The 25,424-nt window shown below is 29.6% G+C and overlaps 2 protein-coding genes across 6 annotated transcripts; both read left to right on the top strand.

The window, feature by feature from the left end:
* Positions 1 to 6,850: 6,850 nt before the first annotated feature.
* Positions 6,851 to 11,338, top strand: LOC115700828 (agamous-like MADS-box protein MADS2). Of its 3 annotated transcripts, XM_061102016.1 has the most exons (9): positions 6,851 to 6,985; positions 7,248 to 7,487; positions 9,580 to 9,661; positions 9,915 to 9,976; positions 10,081 to 10,180; positions 10,314 to 10,355; positions 10,445 to 10,486; positions 10,636 to 10,799; positions 10,929 to 11,338. In XM_061102016.1, the coding sequence occupies exons 2-9, from the start codon at positions 7,303 to 7,305 to the stop codon at positions 11,011 to 11,013; spliced, it is 762 nt and encodes a 253-aa protein (XP_060957999.1). In that variant the 5' UTR covers positions 6,851 to 6,985; positions 7,248 to 7,302; the 3' UTR covers positions 11,014 to 11,338. The 3 variants fall into 3 exon arrangements, with proteins under 3 accessions (XP_060957999.1, XP_030484353.2, XP_030484352.2); XM_030628493.2 differs by lacking the exon at positions 6,851 to 6,985 and having other exon boundaries at positions 7,191 to 7,487; positions 9,583 to 9,661; XM_030628492.2 differs by lacking the exon at positions 6,851 to 6,985 and having other exon boundaries at positions 7,191 to 7,487.
* Positions 6,979 to 23,788, top strand: LOC115700827 (agamous-like MADS-box protein MADS2). Of its 3 annotated transcripts, XM_030628489.2 has the most exons (9): positions 6,979 to 7,197; positions 16,805 to 17,065; positions 20,507 to 20,591; positions 20,845 to 20,906; positions 21,607 to 21,706; positions 22,425 to 22,466; positions 22,564 to 22,605; positions 23,151 to 23,320; positions 23,458 to 23,788. In XM_030628489.2, exons 2-9 carry the CDS (start codon positions 16,881 to 16,883, stop codon positions 23,540 to 23,542), a joined length of 771 nt encoding a protein of 256 aa, XP_030484349.1. In that variant the 5' UTR covers positions 6,979 to 7,197; positions 16,805 to 16,880; the 3' UTR covers positions 23,543 to 23,788. The 3 variants fall into 3 exon arrangements, with proteins under 3 accessions (XP_030484349.1, XP_060957998.1, XP_030484350.1); XM_061102015.1 differs by lacking the exon at positions 23,458 to 23,788 and having other exon boundaries at positions 23,165 to 23,314; XM_030628490.2 differs by lacking the exon at positions 6,979 to 7,197 and having other exon boundaries at positions 16,265 to 17,065; positions 20,510 to 20,591.
* Positions 23,789 to 25,424: the final 1,636 nt, after the last annotated feature.

Raw genomic sequence — 25,424 nt, 5'->3', positions numbered from 1 at the left:
ATTTTAAAGTACTTAACTATAATTCTCGTGGGATCGACCTCACTCTTGGTGAGTTTACTACTTGTTACAATACGTACACTTACGTGTGCAAAAATACCACAACAGTACCAAGGGTTTTTCTTTTCTTACAAAAAAAAAAAAGTTTTAGGTTTTTTATTTGAAGTTTGAATTTTTGGTAAAAATAAGTCAAGGATGCACACGAGGCGGGGAATTGGCGAGGAGTGCTCCCTCGTTTCCATCCTCACTTATTTCTCATATCAAGGATGGGACGGGAAATCTCCTAATAGGGGCGGGAATGGGGTGGAAAAACCCCTAATAATAAAATAAAATTTATAATAAAAATTTAAATACATAAAAATATTAAACTACATAAAAATGAAAATATTACACATTAATTATTACTCAATAAACTAATTCTTATCCAAAACACAATTTAAAAGCCATAAAAATTAAAAGTCATAAAAAGGATGCTAATATACTAAAAAAATATAAACAAAAATTACAAATTATAAAATATTATTAGAATTATAAAATAAAATACTAAACGGTCTCTGTTGGAGCAGAACATGGGATCCCTGTCCTGCCCCATTTAACATTCGGGGATAAAAAATAAATTTCTATTCTTGCCCTGTTCCCTATTTAGACGAAGAACCCGCAGGATGAAAGAAATGTGCATCCTTAATTTTTACCCTTAAATTATTATCATTATTAAATTGTCCTCCTTGAATTTTTTGGTTTGTTAAATACCTTCAAACTATTAAAAGTGTTGAAATATTAGACTGCTATATATTAGAATTTTGTTACATGTGGCTAATAAAATTATGATAAAATTATGATGTAGTTAATGTATCATTCCAACATTAGTGACATATGTGTAATTTAAATAAATATTAATTTAATATTTAATATTTTTTTCTTATTAACAATTAATAACAAAATTATAATTAATTTATTTATTTTTATTTATTAATTATTAGTAATAAAATATTTTTAAAGATTTTTGAGTTGCATGTATAACATTGATGTGACAATTATATTTTAAATTGATTATTTTTTTTTAGAAAAATACTTTAAATTAATTAAAAACTTCACACAATTTAATAATTATTGTTGAAGAATAAAAATCCCATAACCTACAGGTATATAACCATATATATAGATCATTTTTTAATGAGTATTATCTATGAATGGTTACTAAATAAATTTAACAACAAATATTAATTTTAAAAATATTAAATCATCAAATTTTGATCTAATAAAAAATAATAAAAGAGAAATTTGAATTTCTATGCTTTGTTTAACTACTTAATTAAAAAAAAAACAAAAAATATCTCTTTTTTATGCTATATCAAAATTATGTTCATATAAAAATATTTAAGTGAAACTCAACTTTTACTTATCTTTTTTTTTTTTTGCTATTTTTTTTTTCAACCGATGGACCAATCTCAGCCCATATGATGTAAAAGTGAGAGATTTTTCTAATTAGATGGAAAAATTAAGCATAAAAATTCAATTTTTTTATAATTTTACCCATTCATGGGTGATACTCATTAAGAGTGCAACCATATATATATATATAAATATATATTACATTTGTAAATTCATACTTTTACAAAATCTCATTTTCCAATTACAATAGTCAAATGAGAGTTTTTTCAAATATCATTTATATCATTGAATTTGAATCTTTAATTTTGTTTACTTCTATAAATTACGAATTCATTAAAGATGTTGCCTCTAGGTTTTTTTCGTAAAAAATAAATCAGATGCTTTTTAAAGGGTCACAACACCTCTGCTTTTACTCTCAATTTTTAAATGTAATGTCCTACTTATTTAAGCACGTTATAGTAATTTTTTTAATTATTGTACATGTCTTTACTAATTAAAGGATTTCTCGAAATCGTATCAAATTTAAACTTTTAATTAAACTTTAAACTTTTATAAATATACAATCATGCATAAAAGTTGGGATCTCATCTTAAAAGTTTACAATCATATTCAAAATACATTTACATAAATATGTCGCTTTGCAACTATAAAATAAAGGCTCAAGTCGTCTTGAAACCAAACTCTTCGAGTCTAACCATTTGATATGTACAACCACCATCAAGCTTTGATATATAGACAATAACTATGAGTAGACAGACTCAATAAGAAAAGCACAAATATATAACATAATACCGACTTGTATCTAGGCACCCATACATCTATTTACAAGGCTTTAGATGCAACAAGAACGTTCTTAATAGAAGTACGACCCCTGTACAACATGCACTAAGTACTCATCCCGTACTAGTGTTGGTAGATTGAACTGCACCTCTAGTACCATTGAGTGTTGTACCACATGCACTACGTACTCATTATGTACTGGTATTGGTAACACTATATCATACCCTTTGAACATCGTATACTGTATCGATGCAGTTGCGCAACCGTACTAGTGTTGGTAGTATACAAATCACATAATGCAAAATGCATATAATACACATACACATATACGTATACACATTTTATACTAATCTTACCTCATTTCCTGATTCAAGTGTGTCAGTCAACCTAAATTGAAATGTCGCTCGTTGAATGGAGGCCTATGTCATTATATGTAAAATGGATAAATAACTTGCTAAAAACTTTACGGGAATCTAAACTCAAAATTGGAAGTTATCCTATCGATAAATAGCATGAAAATACTCTATATATCGAGAAAACATGAAAAAAAAAATGAGACTATGAAAAAACTGCTTAACAAAAGGCAGGTTGTTTCTGTAAAAACGACAGACTGTTTTTTTAAGTTCCCACAAGTAAAATGGGTAGACCGTTTTCTGTTACAAAAAAATAATATTAAAGTCTCCTTTCGAGGTGAAAACAACCCCAAACTTGTCAAGACTCTCCAGAACACCTAATTAAGGTCCAACAAACAAAACCCAAGCAGTAAAATGAAGTATAACTCAAAAATACACAATTCACCATTGTTAAGACAAGTTTGAGTTCTTAAACTCAAACTTTCTCAACTCCTAAAACAACCAACAAATATATCTCAAAAAAGCTCCAAATAACTTGATAAAACCCTAGAAATCAACCCAAAAGAACCCTAAGTTCGGACATAACCTAATCTTAAAATTTGCATGCTCACACCAAAGAAAACTACTGAAAATTCAAAAGGAATAGTTCTAGGATCTTACCTCAGATCTTAACTCCCAAAACTAGCTAGAAATCACAAAGAAAATAGACGAGGAAGCCTTGGTTTTTTTATTTTTTCCTTGGCTGAAAATAAGGGTTCAAAGAGGGAGAAAGAGCTTTTGTTTTTTTTTTTTGTTGTTTTCTTAGTTAATTTAGAAAAAGGATAATTAATAAATAAATAACTAATTAAACCTACTATATTTAGCTTAAGACACCTAAAAGCCTTAAGATTCCACTAAAAAAAAAGTTAACCTCTTGGGTAATTCCAAAATTACCCCTTGCTTCCCACATAAGTAAACTCATAACTTAAGGGTAAAATAGTAAAACACCACAACTCTATCTATTCCCAATATTTCAAATATCACACATGATTTTTCCCCACTAAATATTTGTACCATAATTAATTGTTTGAATATTTTAATAATTAATTCAATAAATTAAATTGGATAACAAATTAAAGGTGACCATTAATATTTTAATTAATTAATTAATTTTATATATATAATTTTTATTTTTTTTGAAGGAAAAGATTTTATTAAACCAATAAATCAACTGTTACAGGAGCACTAATAAAACGAGGACAGGCATCCGTCCAAACTAAAACTCCTAACGAACAAGTAACAGATTTAGCTAGTGCATGTGATACACCGTTCGCAGAACGCGAAATAGCGCAGCAAGGACCACCACCAGCCGCATCCATCAAAATAGAGACATCATTAACAATAGCACTAAATATAACATTTGTAATTGTACCATTAATCCATGAGACCACAACTGAAGAATCACACTCCACCCGTAGCCCAACGAACCCCTACTGCAATGCCCTTTGTAAACCCAGTTGCACAGCCAAGAGTTCCGCCACCCCCACCAAAAAATTCCCCACAGCTGCCTCCGCCCATGAAGCCCATACCACACCAAACTCATCACGAACAACACCTCTAAGGCCAACAAACCCCTTCCCTACAGTGACAGTAGCATCCTTACACAGGGAAAAACACCCCGGAGGGGGCGCCCTCCAACGATCCACTCTACTGCTGCTTCCTCTGGGAATACATGCGAGAACCCCCAACCGATTTCGGTTCCCAATATACTCTGCCAATACATTCCGAGCCAACGGCACAAGGACAGGCAACCGCGTTTGCAAACCACCAAAGAGACCAGAGTTACGATCAAACAAAATCCACCACAACACCATAACGACCTCCTGAAACAGCCCCGATTGCAGCACTTCAAAAAACACAACCAGCAAATCAGCAAGAGATCCAGAAACACAAGAAGAAACTAGCTCACAAACTCCTAGCTCCTCCCAAACCTCCTGTAACCGTGGGCAGAAAACCATAGCATGGCTTGATGTCTCCGGCACAGCACTGCCACAAACCAGACACCCCGGGTCCATAATAATTTTTCGTTTAATAAGATTCGCCGCAGTAGGAACCGCATCATGATATAACTGCCATATGTATAATTTTGTATGTATATATAGTAATAATCTAATACAAATCACACATAAATTTGATATATATTTATGTGATAGATAATTTCAACTAATTATTTTTATTTCAAAATTAGTCCTAATTATTAAAAATAACTTAATATATATGGATGTAATTTAAGTGTGCACATATCATTATTCTATATTTTATTATGAAAAGGGAAAAAATTGAAAGCCTCGTTAGTCTCATTCATAAGTACTCAATAAAACTACAAACAAAATTGAATATTTTAATTTTAACATATTATTATTAGTGTAATTAATCAATATCCATAATAAAATTATATCAAATTCTACATATTTTTATTACCCATTATTAAACAGTATTAATAAAAGTAGTGTTGGCTTGGCACCATTAATTGGATGCCCACGGTAGATATTAGGTGGCGTTTGGTTGGAGGTAATGAAATGGAATAGAATGGAAAGGAAATAATTTTCATTCCATTCCTTTGTTTGGTTGCATTTTAAAGTATTGGAATGGCATTCCAATGGAATGCTCTTTCCACCATTTTGGTGGAATGGCTATTCCATTTTAAAAAGGAAGGAATGACCATTCCAATGTAACAAGAAAAAAAATTTAATTATTTTTTTATCAATTTTTTTTTATGCATTTTAAATTTTATTCCATTCCATTCCTAATCTTATTCCCATTCCCATTCCTATTCCTATATTTTCATTCCTCTCAACCAAACGCCTCCTAATGTTCAACTAAACTATTAGCTTCAAGTTATATTGAATGCAAAGAGAACAAAATGAATGCGATTCATGCATAATTAACAATGTAATCAATGTAATTATGTTTTTCTTTTCTTTTGAGCAAGTAATCGATGTAATTGTTTGTTTAAATTAAATGAAAGTATATATATGCCTGTTTTTGCTTGTTTTGTAATCTTAGATATGACACTTAAATGTGCGTAGAGGTAAAACAGTAACATAACACAAGTACAGAATATTGAAGAAAATTTCGATGACCAGTATAATAAATAAAGCACTATATTAGATGCATGCACATGCATTCAAATTTTAATCATTATAAACTTTAAATACCAATATTAGTTAAATTCTGAAATTCTTCACTAGTGTGAAGAAACAAAAATTGACATGCTCATTTTCTTCCACAATTTCCAAATGAGAATAAGAACTGCACAATTCAGGACCGTTAGATGCAATATATTAAAGTTTCTTTCTTTTATTATATTAACTAATAAGTTGCAAACATGGTTTTTTAAAGTATGTCATCATACATTCACTATACAATTTAATTACTTCTTTTTTTTTTTTTGGAGAGAGAGAGAGAGAGAGTTACAGATAGCAAAAGAAGAAAATGGTAAAAACAAGCTAGGTGATATTTTCTGTCAATATTCTTGAACATTTTATTGAAGGACTTATTCTTTGACCTTTCTTCATTACCAAATTTATAACAATTTACTAACCAAATACGTTAACCTAAAAGTAGCTATAGGGTACTCCATTGTGGGCTGAGCTGAGCTAGTGCAACATTACAAGAGTACAAATATGAAATCTACAACCTCTACACGTTTATGCAATTAACTATGCCAAAGGGTATTTTCGTCTCACAATTTGTTTTATCTCAGAGTTTTTGCTGAAAAAGAAAAATTATTAAAACACAGACACAAAACGACACGTGGAAAACCATTTTAAGGTTAGTGACGACTTTCTGATACTTCATAAACCAGAAAATGACAACTTGAAACGCTCACGCTCGATTGTAAGCCGTTGGTGTCACATTAACGTTAAAAAACTCAAAACACTTGCTTTTATTGGAATGCAAGTAAATGCACGCGCTAACCTTGCGAGTGTGGATTAATTTTCTTTAACAAAGATAGAGTAGCAAACATCTTACAATGGCAAAAGTGGTTTTATATGAAACCAGGAAGAAGTAGAAAATACCAACCCTAAAAATTTAAAAAAAGCATCAACATTTTTTTCTTTTCCTCATTTATTTATTTTTCTTTAATTAATATATTTATTAAATACAGAATTTAGATTGGCAAATAATCCAAAGGTTATAAACCAAAGAGTGATAGATAGATAGATAGATAAAGAGAGAGAATCCAAAGCTAAGAAATTAAAGATCAGAAATCATTTCATCACAAGCATCATATAAAAAAAATATATATTATATATTTTTCTCTCTCTTTTTCTACTATTCCATTCCTTTCTATTTCTTTCTTCTTTCCTTCTAGGGTTTCAACAAGTGGTTGTGTTTATAAGAGTGTATCCAACTTTGTGTTGTGTTTCACAAATTTGGGGACAGTTTGGTACTGACCCAGAAAGAGAAAGGCTCAGTAGGTATACCCAAGAGAGAAGAAAGAAAAACAAAACAAGCAAAATTGTTTAGATTCATCAGATCGATCGATTTCAGTATTTTCTTTTTTATCATATATAAAGAAAGAAAAAAAACAACTTAAATATTTTTCCTTTATATATTATTACATAATATCTGTGCGTTTTTGTTTTTTAGATAAAAGAGAAGTAAAATTAAGGAAAATAAAAGGGGGAAGGTTTTTTTTGCAAGGGTACTAATTTAGTGTGGAATAATATATTTATTTAGGTATAAAAAGATTTGATCTGATCATATATATATTATATATAATATATAATATATCATGGGGAGAGGAAGAGTGGAGCTGAAGAGGATAGAGAACAAGATAAACAGACAAGTGACATTTGCAAAGAGAAGAAATGGGCTTTTGAAGAAAGCTTATGAGCTCTCTGTTCTCTGTGATGCTGAGGTTGCTCTTATCATCTTCTCCAACCGTGGCAAGCTCTATGAGTTCTGTAGCAGCCCTAGGTAAATATATATATATTTATTACATACATTAGATCTCTTCATTTACATGCCTTTCCATCTTTTATATATGATTATACATACTGGAATTTTATATATGAATATGTATATTAGATCTGATAAGAATCAGGAGTATATGATGGTTGAACTGTGTATTTTCTTGATATTGTTTTTTTGAAGAGACATTTGGTTTTTTTTAGTACCGATCGATCATATTTTATATATTTTTTAAGTACGGAAATAATTGTCCTTGATTTTGTGTTCGACTGATATTTTAACGGAATTTTTTGGAGAGTATTATAAAAATAATTTCTAACAAAAAAAATAATGTGATTTTAATTATCCGAAACAATTAATTAACAAACTAAAAAATCAATATATATATATATTTTGTATTTTTCACTCTGTCTTAATTAATTTGTTCCCAAATTTCCCCCTTTAGAGACAAAATTTCCAAAGATTTCTTAATTATTATATATAAAAACAATTTACAGACCTTTTATTATTAAAAATTAAGAACCCTAAAATTGGCCAAAAAAAAAAAAAAAAATTAAGAGCCCCATCCACATTTTCACTTTGTAATTAAAACAATTTTTTTATTATTTATTACTATTTTTCTAATAATGAACCTTTTTATTATTTATGAAATCTTAGATAATTTTCAGTTGCTAGTTCGTAATGTTTTCTGGGTTTCTAGCAATTTATGAAATCTGAATTTCAAATAATAATTAAAAAAAATAGTTAGCTAGCTAGCCTGTGTGGCTTCGAATTTTTTATGATGTTTTTAATAAGGTTTACCATTAATTAGTATTCTCTTCTTCAAAAGTAATTAATTTTCTTTTACAAAATATTATAAGAAAGAAAATAATTTCTATTTATGATCTAATTAAGCTTGTAAATAAAGAGTACAATTTTGTAATCGATCCTAACCGTGTGAGATTGTAATTAACAGTTCCAATATAATGAGATATGCTCCTGTTTGACTAAACTTGTATTTCTGTTTATTTTTTTTTTGTTTGGATAAGTATTATATAAATAACTTTTTTTTCTTCAGTTATCAAAAAAATTATATAAATTAAAAATTAAAATATCAGCATCTCCAAAAATACTTTTTAAAAGAGTTTTTTCAATCTTAAAAGTAAAAAAAAAAACTGTAAAAGCTAAGCCAAATGCTTTGTATCAAATCCGAACCCAATTAAAACCAATAAAACTTATATATATATATATAAGTATTAACTTTTTCCCTATACTAATGATGATGATTCTCCAAAGTTGTAGCAGTTGAGTTGCGTTAGCACTCTTTCAGGCTATACATATATTATTTAAATAGAACAGTAACATATATTGGGTACTGTTTGGGGAACAATTAACAATGTCGATCTTCAATTAATATATAATAGCCAAAACATTCTTTAAGTATTTACATATGCATGAATGAACCGTGATAAGATTCTTGTCCAGAGTAGCAACAGTGTAATAGTTTGATTGTTCTCATGAGTGGTACAGCAACCAAACAAATTAATGTCAAAAACCATGATGATCTACTACTAAATATAATCTATTTGTTTACAGTTTCTAGCTACATCTTTTTCTCTAATTTGAAACCATTGTACTTATTTGAGTGATATATATAGCTTGAATGACCACTGACATGCATAGGTCATGAGCGTCAGTCCATATATATGTGTATAGTATATTATTTTATACCTATTCTAAGAGTTAGATTTCTTATATATGTTAATATAGGTTATGGTGCAAACGTAGTCTTTTTCTTTTTCTTACATAGTGGAAGAGATTCAATGGCTCTAAATTGGGGTAAACTGTTGAGCTTATGATCAGTTACAGCTAAATAGTATACTGGTCTTATCTTACAATTTAATATGCAATTATTTGCTCAATACTCATCACTTTTGAACATTTTTTCATGTTTTGAAACACCCTTTTATGATAAAAGATAAAGACTCTTACATACTCAATATACAATGCATCTATAGGTGTGTAAGCCTTATTATGGACTCACACATATAAAATAAGGCTTACTAATTAAGATTTCTAATAAATTTCTAACACTTGTTTTTGCATTTGTTGTTCAAAGCAGCATGGTCAAAACACTTGAACGGTACCAAAAGTGCAGCTATGGCGCTGTGGAAGTCAGCAAGCCTGCCAAGGAGCTTGAGGTATATATATACACACACACTAATTATATATATATGTGTGTGTGTTTGTCTTATTATTTATACTCCAAAATTGTCTTATATTAAAATGATGGTTTTGTATTAAATAAGTGGGATACTTGTAAACCTTACACCTGGATGTTATCTACAGTTCATACATATATATATCAATCAATGTCAAATGTCAAGAATTAGTACTTGCTTTATGTCAGCTTATTTTCTCGGTAATGACTTCAATTTTATTTTTCTGTTACAGAGCAGCTATAGGGAGTACCTGAAACTTAAATCTAGATTTGAGTACCTACAACGAACTCAAAGGTACTTACATTGCATATACATATTATATAAAAAATCTTCCTAAGCTAGGTAGTCATGAGTTTACTTTAGTTAATAATGAGTCTTTTTCTTCTTTTTTCATTTAGAAACCTTCTTGGGGAAGACTTGGGCCCGCTAAACACGAAAGAGCTTGAGCAGATTGAGCGCCAACTTGAGTCTTCACTCAAGCAAGTTAGGTCCACTAAGGTACCTTATTTGCCTTTATTATTACCTCTAATGATCTAATCTAACTTTTGTTTATATTAATAATTCTTGCATATACATATTTTAACTATATGTGTAATTAATACATTTCTTTTGGTTCTTGAAATATTTGCAGACTCAATATATGCTTGACCAGCTTTCTGATCTACAAAGCAGGGTAAGCACTAAGAACACTTATATATATACCGATAGCCAGCTGTTTTTACTATTGTATATTATTTTATCTAATTGGTATTAACATTTCAGGAACACAACTTAATAGAAGCTAACAGAGCTTTGACAGTTAAGGTATTAATATACATCACAGTTTTCCCACTAAAAAAATGTGTGTAATATATAATGGGGTAGCTTTGCATTGTTCTTTTCTTTTTTGTTCTCTACATGCATGACCATTTGATATTCAAATAATCATGTTATATTTTGACTAATTTTGGCAGCTGGATGAGATTAGCTCAAGGAATAATTTTCGTCAATCATGGGATATTAGTGAACATGATCATCATCATCAGCAGCAGCAAGCTATATCGTACGGTCATCAGCATGGTCAATCTCAAGGCTTGATCTTTCAACCCTTAGATTGCAATCCCACTTTGCAGATTGGGTAACTTACAATTCCTCTCTCTCTCTCTCTCTCTCTCTCTCTCTCTCTCTCTCTCTCTCTCTCTCTCTCTCTCTCTCTCTCTCTACATATATATACATATTAATATTTCTAAAAAAAAACCGTTTATAGGTATAACGCAGGAGTAACAGAGCAGATGAGCAACAATACTCATGGTCAACAAGTCAACGGGTTTATCCCTGGGTGGATGCTTTAGTTTGACTCCTCATCACTTTACAAGATGATGATCTCATCTGATCATGAAAATGCATAATGAAGCATAACAACCTATGTGCTTTGTTGTGTGTGCCATAAATATATATATAACTGGTTTCTGAACCTAATTAATGTAACTCTTACATATATATATATATATTTATATTTATTAAACATAAAATCAGCTGAAACTGATGAATTTGGAATGACCATCAAAGGACATTATGCAATGCAAGTTTTACATATATGCTTTTGTAAGAAATTTGATTTTGAATCTATTTTTTTGGCTTAAATATTAATGATCTTTCAATATATATATTTTCCTATCTTTGCTTCTATGGTACTATTTATATTTCAGCTACTCCAAAAGTAATTAATCCTGTTTTTTGGTCTGCTTTCTGTTCTTTGCAAAAGGCGGAAATGTATACTTTTTTATAGTTTCTCACCATTTTGTATTGGGAAAAAGTACTCTATAAATTCATTTGAACCAATGTTCTGGGCTATATCACACTCTAAAAGAAAGTGAAAATTGTATGAAAAATGAGATTTTATAAAAAAAAATTACAAAAATATGATACTTGTAAATTTATCATTCTTTTATGGTATTTTTTTTTTCAATATTTTTGTAAACCTATTATTTAAATTCATATTTCATATTTTTGTTTGTAGCCGAATTAATTTTATCTTTATTTTTTTAGTTTTATTTGTATTTTAGGTATTCTGTTTTTCTATTTTTCCTTCTACTCTAATATTTTAAGATCATCTTTTTTCTTCTTCTTCTTCTTTATTGTGCTCGCGGGTTGCTCATTTGTGGCTGCCTTCTTCTTTGTTCATCGGCAGTAATCGGAGCTTTGTTCAGCGGTCATCAGCGGTGTCTCTTCTCATTTTGGGCGTGTTGGTTAATTGTAGTTATCAATTGCATTTGATGTGAATGTCTCATTATTTTTTTCATTTATTTATATATTAATTTTTAGATTGTGTTTTTGGTTTGTATTGTGTTAATATTTGTATTTTAGATTCTTTATTTAAGGTTTTGTGGGTTTTGTGTTTGCTTGGGGTATTATTTGATTATTAGAGTATATGATTTTTATCCACTTCTATTTCTTTTTTTTGTTTTGTATATATGATTTATTTCACTATATTTTTTTTTATTATTCATTTATAGTTTTTATTGCGTTTTTGTCTCTTCAATGTTGTTTATTTTCTTTTTTCTCTTTGGTTTTAGTTTCTGATTCCCTTTGTTATATTTGCTCCATATTGTATGCTTAAAACAATTTTGATTTTTGAACAAGCAAATAAAAAATTAAATGCCAAAATAAGAATGAAGTTAGAAGTTTAGTTATTATGTATTTATATAAAATTTATATGTTCGAAAATAATTTTTAAATTTAGTATCGTTTTTAAAGTTTGATTATTAGGCATTGTTGTGCACTTAAGCACTAATCAAGAATACAAAAACAAGAAAGAATAAAAACTTGAAACATAAACTGAAAATAACAAAAATGAAAATGGACGGAAACTAACGAGGTTCAATCATAAATTTTGGATAAAACTTGGACCTAATCCCTGAGTAGAAAACAACTCTGTTGGCTGTGTTGATCTTTGCTATTGAATGGAACGAATGAATATTACAAACACTTAGATCAAGAACACAAATACACAAGTAGTGATAATCCAATCAAACACATGGGAATGCCTAAATACTAAGAGAATTCATCTCATTTACAAGCTGAGTTTTCTTTTTTGTTTCAAAATTGATCACATCTCAAAATGAGTCATAAGACTCCTATTTATAAAACTCAGCTAGCTTAGGACAAAGCCTAACCAACTTAACTACCAATTGTCAAGGTAGTTAAGAGTTTGTCTAAGTGAGCTAAACCTCACAATTTCTACCTGGTTTAGTACACTTAGATAACAGAGTAATCCATGCCAAATAAAGTAGCTAACAGAGCTGAATCTAAATTTCAATAAAAGTGAGTCTCAGATGAGACTTTAGTTAGAACCAATGTTGAGTAAGTCTAGACAAAGTCTAAACTTGTCTATTGTCAAACTCTTTGTAAAAGCATCATCATAATTTTCTTGAGTGTTGATCTTTCTCATAGAGACTTGTTTGGATTGTATCACATCTCTAATAAAGTGCATTTTGATATCAATATATTTTGTCCTCTCATGAAACATAGGATTTTTGATGAGATGGAGAGCAATTTGGTTATCATAGTGAACTGTGATATCTTCTAAGTTGATATTGAGTTCACTTGTTAATCCTTTAAGCCATATTGTTTCTTTTATAGCCTTTGCAGCAGCCATGTATTTAGCCTCTGTAGAAGACAAAACCACTACTTTTTGTAGATTAGATTTTCAACTGACACAACCACCATAAACTGTGAACACAAACCCTCTCAATGGTTTTCTAGTGTCCAAACAACCTGCATAATCTGAATCCATATATCCAGTTACTACTTCTTTGAAGTTGCTAGCGCCATCACATGTTAGACCATTATTCAATGTGCCTTTTATATATCTCATTACCCATTTCAGTGTTGTCCAGTGTACATTCCCTGGATTAGCAACAAATTTGATTGTGATGCTCATGGCATGTGCTAAATCTAGTCTAGTGCAGACCATAGAGTACATCAAGCTTCCTACACAACTTGCATATAGGATCTTACTCAATTTCTCTTTCTCAGCATCTGTTGTTGGTGCTTGTAAACTTGACAGCTTGAAATGCTGACTTAGAGGTGTTGAGACAATCTTAGAACAGTCCATTCCAAACTTGTCTAACACTTTCTGTAAATAACCCTTTTGAGATAGAATAATGACATTTGGTTTGGTCTTTGGATATCAACCCTAAGAATCTTCTTAGCAGCACCAAGATCTTTCATTTTAAACTCTTGGTTGAGTTTACTTTCAACCTGTTAATATCTAATTTCTCCTTACCAAATATCAGGATATCATCAACATAAAGTTACAGGTATATCTAATTATTATGGTAGATACATGGATCATATTTACTTTAAGCATATCCAATTTTATTCATATATTTATCAAATCTTAAATTCCACTACATTGGGACCTATTTTAAACCATAGAGAAATTTATTTAGTAGACAAACTTGTTATGGATCTTTGCTTTTAAATCCTTCTGGTAGTTGCATGTAGATTTATTCATCTAGATTTACATGTAGGAAAGCAGTCCTTACATCTATTTGTTCTATATGAAGCTCTTCCTTTGTTGCCTTAGCCATCATAACTCTGATAGATATTTGTTTAAAAACTGGTGAGAAGATCTCATTGAAATCCACTCCTTCCTGCTGAGTGAACCCTTTAGCAACTAGCCTTGCTTTGAACTTGATTGACTCAACACCAGGTATGAGATGTCATTTCCTCATGTATTGCCCTTAACCATTTTAATCTGTTTTTGCCAGCTTCATAATAATTGGTCGGTTCAGAGGATTCTAACTCTTCTGCAGCAATCAATGCATATACAATAAAATTTATATAGCCAAATTTTTTTGGAGGTCTGATTTCCCTTCTCACCCTGTCTCTTTCAAGCTGGTATGTACTCAGGTCAGTTTGATCTTCATGACTTTCAGTTTTTAATCTAGTTTCATGATGTTGTTCTACATTTGAGGATTTGTTTATTGATCTACCTCAATTTGCATATCCTGAACATGAATTGTTGGTTGAATTTCATTGTGAACCGTAGGTTTCATTGCTATCTCATCCTCCTTGAAGACAAAATCTCTACTTATGATACATTTCTTGTATCCAGGTTCTGAACACCATAGTTTATAACCTTTGACACCATTTGGATAGCCTAAAATCATGCATTTTAATGATCTAGGCTGCAACTTGCCCTTTTTTATGTGTTCATAGGCAATACAACCAAAGACCCTTAGTGATCTATCTTAGGGACATGCCCTATCCACATTTCTTGTAATGTTTTGAAATTTTTTAAATAGTTTTGAGTGCCTCAACCCAAAACTTTCTTTCTAAACTAGCTCCAAGGAATCAACACATCCCTCTTTTAAGTATGGTCCTATTCATTCTCTCAGCCAATAGCCATTGTGTTTAGGTGTGTTGATCACTATTTTGTGTCTCTAATACCTCACAATACTAAACCTGGGGTCTAATATTTCCCAAATTCGAATTAGAACTACACAATGGTATCAAAGTAATACACACATTTATTTATATTTATTTTTTCAAACAATTTGTTGATGTGTTACTAATGTGATGTGAATCTAGTGCTGTCAAGAATTCAATTAGGAATTCTATGAAAATGTATTTAGATTTTGTAGCTAGTGATTATATGTTAATTAATAAGACCAATAAACTTGATTTTGATTAGATTAAGTGGTGAAGCGACGACCTGCTCTTTGGCTGTGTCTGTTGCCTTGGACATCGGCTCTAAGTATGTTATTGTGGAGAATGACTTGAGGGTGGTCATTGATGCTATCAATGGGAAGGGGTCTCGTTCGACAATAGAGAACTATATCTCATTTTGTACTAAGTCTTCTCTATCCTTTAGTAGTTTTGTTATTTTTCTTATGTCAGTAGATCTTGTAATTTTGCCGATCATAATGTGGCTAGATGGGCTTTTACCCATCAGACTTTTGGGTTTCTCCCGGTTGCTTCCGTCCCGAAAACCCTATTTTGTAATGACCGAGAGGTCCAACTCTTTAGGAATCTATGTTATAAACACTTTCTATCAAAAAAAAAAAAAAGACTAGATTAAGTGAGATAAATAAACTATCGTATGCAATTATATATGCAATTACTCATGGCCATATTGTAAAAACAAGCTCGTACAATACCTTTTCTATATCTTTCCTTGCATCCTCTGCCAATATTCTTGAAAATTTAATTGAAGAGCTTCTTTGACGATTTTTTCTTCTTCCATTACCAAATTTATTACAATGTACTTCCCAAATATGATAACCTAGCTAAAATTATTAATTTATAGGGATCCACTGTGGGCTGAGCTGAGGTGAGCTAAGCCATCGCAATATTAAATCTACAACAAGTACGTACAAAAAATGAAGACGTTAATGTAATTTAATGCTAACTGGAAAGGGCATTTTTGTCCCACAAATTTGACTATCTCTCCTTTTTTGGCCCCTAAAGAAAAAATAAACACTGAAAAGTAAACAGACGCGCCAGCAGTGCGCGTGAATAAAATTTCTTTGACAAAAGATAGAGTAGCAAATATCTTACCGTGGGAAAAGTGGTTTTATATGAAGGTGAAGAAGTAGTATAAAATACCACCCTAAAAATTTTAAAAAAGCATCAATAATTTTTTCTTTTTCATTCATTACTTTTTGTTTTAATTTTCTTGAATACTGTGTGTAGATTGGCGAATAATCCTAAGGTTATAAACCAAAGAGTGGTAGATAGAGATATAGAGAGAATCCAACCAAATTAAATATCAGAAATCATATCACCACAACCATCAAACACGTATATATATATATACATTTTTCTCTCTCTATTTCCACTATTCCATTCCTTTCTCTTTCTTTCTTTCTAGGGTTTCAACCAGTAGTGAATTGTGTTTATAAGAGTGTACCCAATTGTGTTGTGTTTTCACAAATTTGGGGACAGTTTGGTACTGACCCCAGAAAAACAAAACAAGCAAAATACTTTAAGATTTATCAGATCGGATTTGAGTTTTTTTTTATTATTATAATTATATATATAAAAAAAAAAAAGGAAAAAAGAAAACAAGTTATATATTATTGTTTTTTAAGATAAAATAAAAGTAATTAAAATTAAGGAAAATAAAAAGGGGAGGTTTTTTTGCTAGGGTACTGATTCAGTGTGGAATAATATATATAAATTTAGTGTTATATATAATATATAATATATCATGGGGAGAGGAAGAGTGGAGCTGAAGAGGATAGAGAACAAGATAAACAGACAAGTGACATTTGCAAAGAGAAGAAATGGGCTTTTGAAGAAAGCTTATGAGCTCTCTGTTCTCTGTGATGCTGAGGTTGCTCTTATCATCTTCTCCAACCGTGGCAAGCTCTATGAGTTCTGTAGCAGCCCTAGGTACTAATATATATATATATATATATATATCTATTACTTACATTATTAGATCTCTTCATTTACATGCCTTTCCATCTTTTATGTATGATTATACATGTACTGGAATTTTATATATGAATATGTATATTAGATCTGATAAGAATCAGGAGTATGTTGATGATGATGATGATGGATGAATTGTGTATTTTCTTGATATTGTTTTTTTGAAGAGACATTTGGTTTTTTTTAGTACCGATCGATCATATTTTATATATTTTTTTTAGTACGGAAATAATTGTCCTTGATTTTTTAACAGAATTGTTTTTGGAGAGATTTGATATGAATAAATTACTAATATAATAATAATATTTTAATTATCCGAAATAATTAAAAAAAAAAAACTGTAATTAATTTGTTCTCAAATTCCGTCTTTGGAGACAAATCCCCAAAGACTATTTTATTATTACTAATTTAATTAGACGCTCTCATCTACATATTTAGTTTGAAATTAAAACATTTTTTATTATTTAATACTTTTCTTCTAATCAAAATAAACTATTTATTAAACAAAGGCTAACTTTGTCTTAGGTAACTTTCAGTTGCTAGTTTGTAATGTTTTCTGTGTTTTATAGCCTTTTTCTGAAATATTCATTTCAATTCAAAAAGAAAAAAACAAGCTAGTTGTGGCTTCTAACTTTTGATTTATTTATTTATTATTTTTAAATAAGATTTTACTATTAGTTAATACACTCTTTTTTCAAAAGGTTAAATTAACCAAAAAGAAAGAAGAAAGAAGAAAAATATTATAGGTTATTGGAGTATAAAAATATTGAGCAATTTATAAAAAATAGGGGTAACTTTACTGATCGCCCATTAATTTTGAGATAAAACTTTATAATTTTTCTTAAACATTATGAGTCATATCTTTTGCAGGGATTAGATTCACACTTATTTAGATAGTGTGTGAAAAATTAACGGCAGTAGATTCACATAGTGCATGTGACACTTGATTCAAAATTAGTGAGCAAAATATTTCTACCATTTTAAGAAGTATATTAGAGTATAGTATTCTACATGAAATATATGTAAGAATAGTGAGTCATGTACATAAGAACATAGGTAAAATAGTAAATTATTTATAAGAACATAATAATGCACTCATCACTAAAATTTAAGTTTATAAAAATGAGTACAATATTGCAATATATAGAATTATAGATCCTAATTGAGTCAAAAAATGCTAATAGACACTTTGAGCTGTCAGGTATCATAAAAGATGATATGTTATTATTAGTGAATTTCAATATCAAATTTTACATATTTTAATTTACAACGGGAATCTTCAACTAATTATAAGATTTGACTAGGATATAATTAGTTAAAGATTCCCAAAAACCAATATTTATCTATTATCTCCTATCTTCTTAACTTGTAGGCTATCCAATCAAATCTAGTTTTTTACACAATTGACAAAGTTCATAATAGTGTGCACCGATTCTTTTTCTTCCAAACAAAGTAAACACAAGCATTGATAGTAAAAATATACACTTACTACCTTAGCACATTCTTATCCAATTTAGCACACTTTTGAACTTGGATTGGTATATCCCAAAACCCACCCAAACTAGAATTTCATGGAAACCTTTCATGTTGTAGACACATGAATGATCATGTGACTCAACCTCCAAGCCAAAAATTAAGCATTGATTATCTATTTGAATCTCTTGCCTCAACAATCTATCCTTTTTCTTCAATCGACTGATCCAAGCAGCTAGCCAAACAATGTACCTATGTTTTGGAACGCTATACCTCTTCCAAATGGTAGAGGCGTACCACTTTTGTTCCTCATTACAGCGTAATTCCACAAACCTAATCCACTTGTCCAAGCTTTTAAAGCCTAAACCACCATATTTCTTCTCTTTACAAACAACATTCCAAGCAATTAAACTAGGTTTTTTCAAATCAGCGACTCCACTCCAAAGATGATCTTTGTAAATTTGTTCAACTGTTTTTAAGATTTTCTTAGAAAGAATCATTATCTGAGCCCAATATGACATTGGATCGCCAGTAGAAACGAATTAATCAACACTGCTCCCCCAGCATAGAAAAGATTCCGAGAACTCCATGCACTAATTCTAGCAATCATATTTTCTATTAGGTTTTCACAATTTGCACTAGAAATCCTCTTAGAGCATATAGGAATATAGGAATACCAAGTATTTAAAAGGCGTCTTACTTTGCACAAAGCCGAAAGCATTCAAGACTTGTTGCACCTCTTGGTTTTCCATTCCAGAGCAATAAACAGTTGTTTTGGCCCTCTAAACCGGATGACATATTGAGAAGTTTGAAGCTCATAAATCATCCGCAAAACACAAATGTGTGAGCTTCAAACCCCAACACCTATGATAAAATATGAATTCATGTATCTTTTTTTGACACTTTAGCAAGGATTATAGACAAATGTTCCATACCAAACATAAATAAAATTAGAGACATGAGATCTCTTGTCTAAGTCCTCGTGGAGAATAAAACCACAAGTTTACGCAATAGATCCCTTTCTTTTTAATAGAACAGTAACACATTGACTGTTTGGGGAACAATTAACAATGTTGATCTTCAATATAAAATAGCCATATATAACATTATTCGTTGATTATTTACATATGCGTGAACCAAGAAAAGAATATATTGACCAGGGGGGTGGTACAGCAGTACTATTAATTTGATTGATAAGGCAACCAACCATAAATCATGATCTACTATTAAATATAATCTATTTGTTTGATCTTTTTCTATGTTTACAATGGTTTTTTCTTTTCTTATTAACGCATTCAAATTTGAAACCATGCAATATATGGTATTTATTTGAGTATATATATAGCTAGCTTGAATGACCACTGACATGCATAGGTCATGAGCATCAGTCAATACAATAGAGGATCTTTTATTCTTTTTGCAAATTATTTCCCTACCCTATTCTAAGAGTTAATTAGATTTTCTTTAATATGATATATATATATATATATATATTAGTGTAGGTTATGGTGGAAAACGTAGTCTTTTTCTTTTTCTTACTATAGCAGGAGAGATTCAATGGCTCTAAATTGGGGTAAACTATTGAGTTTATGATCAGTTATATACAACTAAATAGTATATTGGTCTTGTCTTATATAGAATTTAATAATGAAATTTGCTCACTAGTCACTTTTGACCAATTTCGTATACTTAAAAATACCATTTTTTTAATGAGAATAGACTTACATAATCAATGCAATGCATTTTGATACCATTAAACTTATTATTCGAAGCAAATGTAAATTAAATACATGATATCTACTTGTAATTATATAATGCATGTTCAGGTGTGTAAGCCTTATTATGGACTCACACATATAAGGCTTACTCAAATAAGATTTCATATAATTACTCAGCTAGACTTGTTTTTGTATTCGTTGTTGAAAGCAGCATGGTCAAAACACTTGAACGGTACCAAAAGTGCAGCTATGGCGCTGTGGAAGTCAGCTGCAAACCTGCAAAGGAGCTTGAGGTATACACACACACACACACACAAATTATATATGTTTGTCTTATTATTTATACTCCAAAATTGTCTTATATTAAAATGATGGTTTTGTATTAAATAAGTGGGATACTTCTAAACCTTACACCTGGAAGTAATCTACAGTACAGTTCATACATATATATATATTTCAATCAATGTCAGTTGTGTCAAGAATTAGTACTTGATTTATGTCAGATTATTTTTCTCGGTAATGACATCAATTTGTACTGTATTACAGAGCAGCTATAGGGAGTACCTGAAACTGAAAACTAGATTTGAGTCCCTAGAACGAACTCAAAGGTACTTACATTATTACATATACATGCTCATACAGATTATATTATAAATCTCCCTAAGCTAGACACTACTGTATTGTAATTTAATTCATTTGAGAGGCTTTAGTTATTATGACCACATACATGTATTTTGGACAATTAATTAACTTGTTTACTGTAGATTATTACAATATAGTGCTTGAGTCATTCAGAATATTTTGTAAGATCAAATCCACTATTTATTATTAGAATATAGTATATTTTGCATCAATATATGATGACTTCAAGTCTTCTTCTTCTTTTTTTCCTTCCCTTAAATAATTAAATTAAATTAGCTAGTTTAGTGAAAATGGAGAAAAGTGAAAATTCATCTGACAATTCTGTTTAAAAGTTCAGAGCAGAATTATGATTTTACATTTACGAGTTAAGGAAAAGGTCTCCCCCATAATATAGTTTTTGTAATGATATTGCATCTTTTTTAACAAAATATAATATTGCATATTACAAACGTAAATAATATTCACACATATTTTTCCATGGTGAACTTTTTTTGTCCAACTTTATAATTGAGTATTGTTATTGGCTACTAATAATATCTAATACTTTCTAAAGCTGATATTTTATGATTAGTTTACGAAATTACATAAAAACTATTAAATTAAATTATATAATACTCGATATTTAATAATACTAATAGTGACACCATTGTTTTGTTGGTACTGTAGAAACCTTCTTGGGGAAGACTTGGGCCCGCTAAACACGAAAGAGCTTGAGCAGATTGAGCGTCAACTTGAGTCTTCACTCAAGCAAGTTAGGTCCACTAAGGTACCCTATTTGCCTTTATTATTACCTCTAATCTAATCTAATATTTACTACTAGTTTTATACATAATCCTCTCTTTTGTGTGTGATTGAATAACATGGTTTTCTATGATATATGTAAAAATAGCATAATAACATTCAGAATTGTTGATTTTTGTTTTTAAACGCCAAGGCACAGTGCATGACCCACACATAAACTTATATTAGTTAAGGGTAATTCAACCATGCATCTATCCTCTTCAAAGGAACATTCTTCTATTTCAGCATTCAAGAAAAAAATTTAGTATAATTTTTTTTATTTCATGATAGTATACATTGTACTTATTTCAAATAAAATTTAAATATTTTGATATACACGATTGATTTTTTTATATACTTTTAAAAAATAATTGTTTTGATCTTATTTTTAGTAGGATAAACCATTCAAAAACTTTGAAAAAAATTACAAATAATTTAGATAAGTATCGACATAAACACTTAAAAAAAAATGGAATATAAAACTCTTCTTAATGTGGAAACATAATTATGGACTTTTCCTTCAGTTAATCCGAAGCACAGCCTCACATGACACATGCATAACGAATTTTGCATAAGCATAATAGATACATTATACATGGAGTTTGGTGATGAAGTGAATATATAAATATATATATATATAAATATACAGTTTTAACTATATTTGACCTTAATATTTCCTTTGTTTGATTATGAAATGTTTGCAGACCCAATATATGCTTGACCAGCTTTCTGATCTACAGAGCAGGGTAAGCATATATAGATAAACTAGGTGTTCCAATATTGAACATACAATATATTATGTAAATTATAACTGTACTCAATAATATTAGTTTTCGTACACAGGAACACAACTTAATAGAAGCTAACAGAGCTTTGACAATAAAGGTAATATACAACAGTTTCCCCTATAAACAAATAAACTATTATATATACTTTTCATTCCGCCAGCTTCATTTCTACATGACCATTTGATTCAAATATTGTTATTATATGAAATATGGTTTAGAAAGTAGGATATGTGGTAATAAGAATAAGTTTCTATTTCAAAATTAATTAGCGGTGGTAAGTAGAGTACCCATGCTATATACTATTTTATTAATACAAAACTAAATCCTCTCTCAAATTATGTGAGCCTTTCTAACATCCTTTTAAGTTTTATTTTTGCTCACTAATTTTTGACAGCTCAAACACAAGAGATGATCTTTCTTACTCACTATGTCCCAATAATAAGTGGCTTGATCTTTTTGTCCCTTCTTTTTGCATCGTTCTTTTTTTAAATTGAATCAAGTATTTGACTCTTGATATTATGTTAGAATATCATGAAAATGTAATTTAGAAAGTAGTATTACAAGTTCATTGGTAATGAGAGTTTAACTCTAACAAGTATGTATACAAAATCATGTTATATATATTATGACTAATTTTGGCAGTTGGATGAGATCAGTTCAAGGAATAACTTTCGACAGTCATGGGATGTTACTGAGCAAGATCATCATCACCATCATCAGCAGCAGCAAGCTATATCTTACGGTCATCAGCATGGTCAACCTCAAGGCTTGATTTTCCAACCCTTAGATTGCAATCCCACTTTGCAGATAGGGTAACTTGCAATTATTATCTCTTTATACACATATAAATATATATATATATATATATATATATATTAGTTATATTTAGCTAATGTTATGTCTTTCTGTTTGGGTTGAAACAATAAATAAATAAATAAAAACTCTATAGGTATAACGCAGCAGTAACAGAGCAGATGAGCAACAATAATCATGGTCAACAAGTCAACGGATTCATCCCTGGGTGGATGCTTTGACTCTTCATTACATTACAAAGATGATCTGATCATGACATTGCATGATGAAGCATAACAACCTATGTGCTTTGTTTTGTGTGTGCTATATATATATATTTATGTAAAAGTAGTTTCTTGAGCCTAATTAATGTAACTCTTCTATATATATAAATAAATATATATATAGATATATAAAACATAAAATCAGCTGAGACTGATGAATTTCGAATGACCATCAAAGAACATTATGCAATGCAAGTTTACATATGTATTTGCTTTGTAAGAAATTTGATCATATACTAATATTTTGAAGCTGTTTTTTCTTGGCTTAAATAGTAATGATCTTTCAATTCAACATATGTATTTTCGAATCTTTTCTTCCATGAATTTATCTGTCAGCTACTCCAATAAGTAATTAATCCTCATTTTTGTAAAAGGCTGATTTTATACTGGGAAAAGTTCTCTTTTCTAAACAAAGTTTTGGGCTATATCCACATACAAAAAGAAGAAAAATCGTTTTGGGCTATTTTTGTTAAAGGTCCGAAGTATGAGAAGGGCTTTTTAGTGGGCCGAACAACCCAACATCAATGCTCTTTAAGCAATAAGAAACGAACAAAAATGTATATTTGGGAACTAGACACATCTATACATGTAACATAAAATAATAACAAATATGTTCATAAAAAGATAATATAACTATATCATAAATTTTATTATCTATCTATGGCATATTAGATTTTTTTTATTCCATTTTTAAAATTTTGTGAGTTTTTTTTTTTTTATTTTGTTTGAAAAACAACTACACAAACTAAACTATGCATAAAAAAATTTCTTCAAATATACTAGAACTAAATGTCCCATATTATTTATAATTTATGTAGGTACTATTCATATATGTATACATGACATTTTATTTCTACACATTAATAATGTGAAATTAACTTTAATATTTATGTTTTTTTTTTCTCCAAAATTTTACTGATCATCTTTGTAAAATTGATAGTTATTTATTATGTTTATTTTTTTTAATATAAAATCTTGAACTAGGCCATTAAATGTTACCTTAGTGTTGTATTTTTACAAATTGTTTAAATAAAAAAGCAGAATGTAATTGGTGGATGATATTTGCAAAACCCTACGTGTAATTCAGGGGAACAAATAATAATCCAATTTATTGTTAAAAAAAAAGTAGTATTTCATATGTATATGTCAGTATTATTTATTTAGTGATTGTGACATGATCAGTTTGGTAGTTGATGAATTTTGTTTTCATTAATTATGTGATCATCTTAACACTAACATTAAAATATATAAGACTTTTATTTTATTTTATTTTATTTATTGAAGTATAACCAATATGCGTGTCTAATCTATATATATATGGCTAATTAGTAATTTTTCTTCCCGAACTTTGAGATGTATTAAATCGTGCCCCCTAAACTTTTTTGGCCGTTAAAAATTTCCCCCGAAATATTGAGATTGTTAAATTTAAGTACTTTTGTCTAATTTCATTCAATTTTAACATTTCAGTGATTGTTTATATACTAAATCATACTCCCCATATTTTGATATCTATCAAATCATGCCCCTTAATTAAACTTTGATATGTACTAAATCATGCCCCTTGAATTTTTAACCGTGTTAGAAATTTTTTACTAAAATTAGACAAAAGTCCTTAAATTTAACAATCTCAATAGTTCGGGGAGAATTTTTAACGGCCAAAAAAGTTCAAGGGGCACGATTTAGTACATGTCAAAATTCTGGAGGAAAAATTACTAATTATATATATATAAAGGAGCCTGACAAAAATATGCATATATCCTTCTTTCAAAAAAAAAAAATATATGCATATATCAATAATATCACACATATATGACATTAAATAAAATATAATTATCTTTTT

Source organism: Cannabis sativa, chromosome 8 (genome assembly GCF_029168945.1).
Source record: "Cannabis sativa cultivar Pink pepper isolate KNU-18-1 chromosome 8, ASM2916894v1, whole genome shotgun sequence".
NCBI classification, from domain to species: Eukaryota; Viridiplantae; Streptophyta; class Magnoliopsida; order Rosales; family Cannabaceae; genus Cannabis; species Cannabis sativa.
This window is presented reverse-complemented; position numbering and strand designations above follow the sequence as displayed.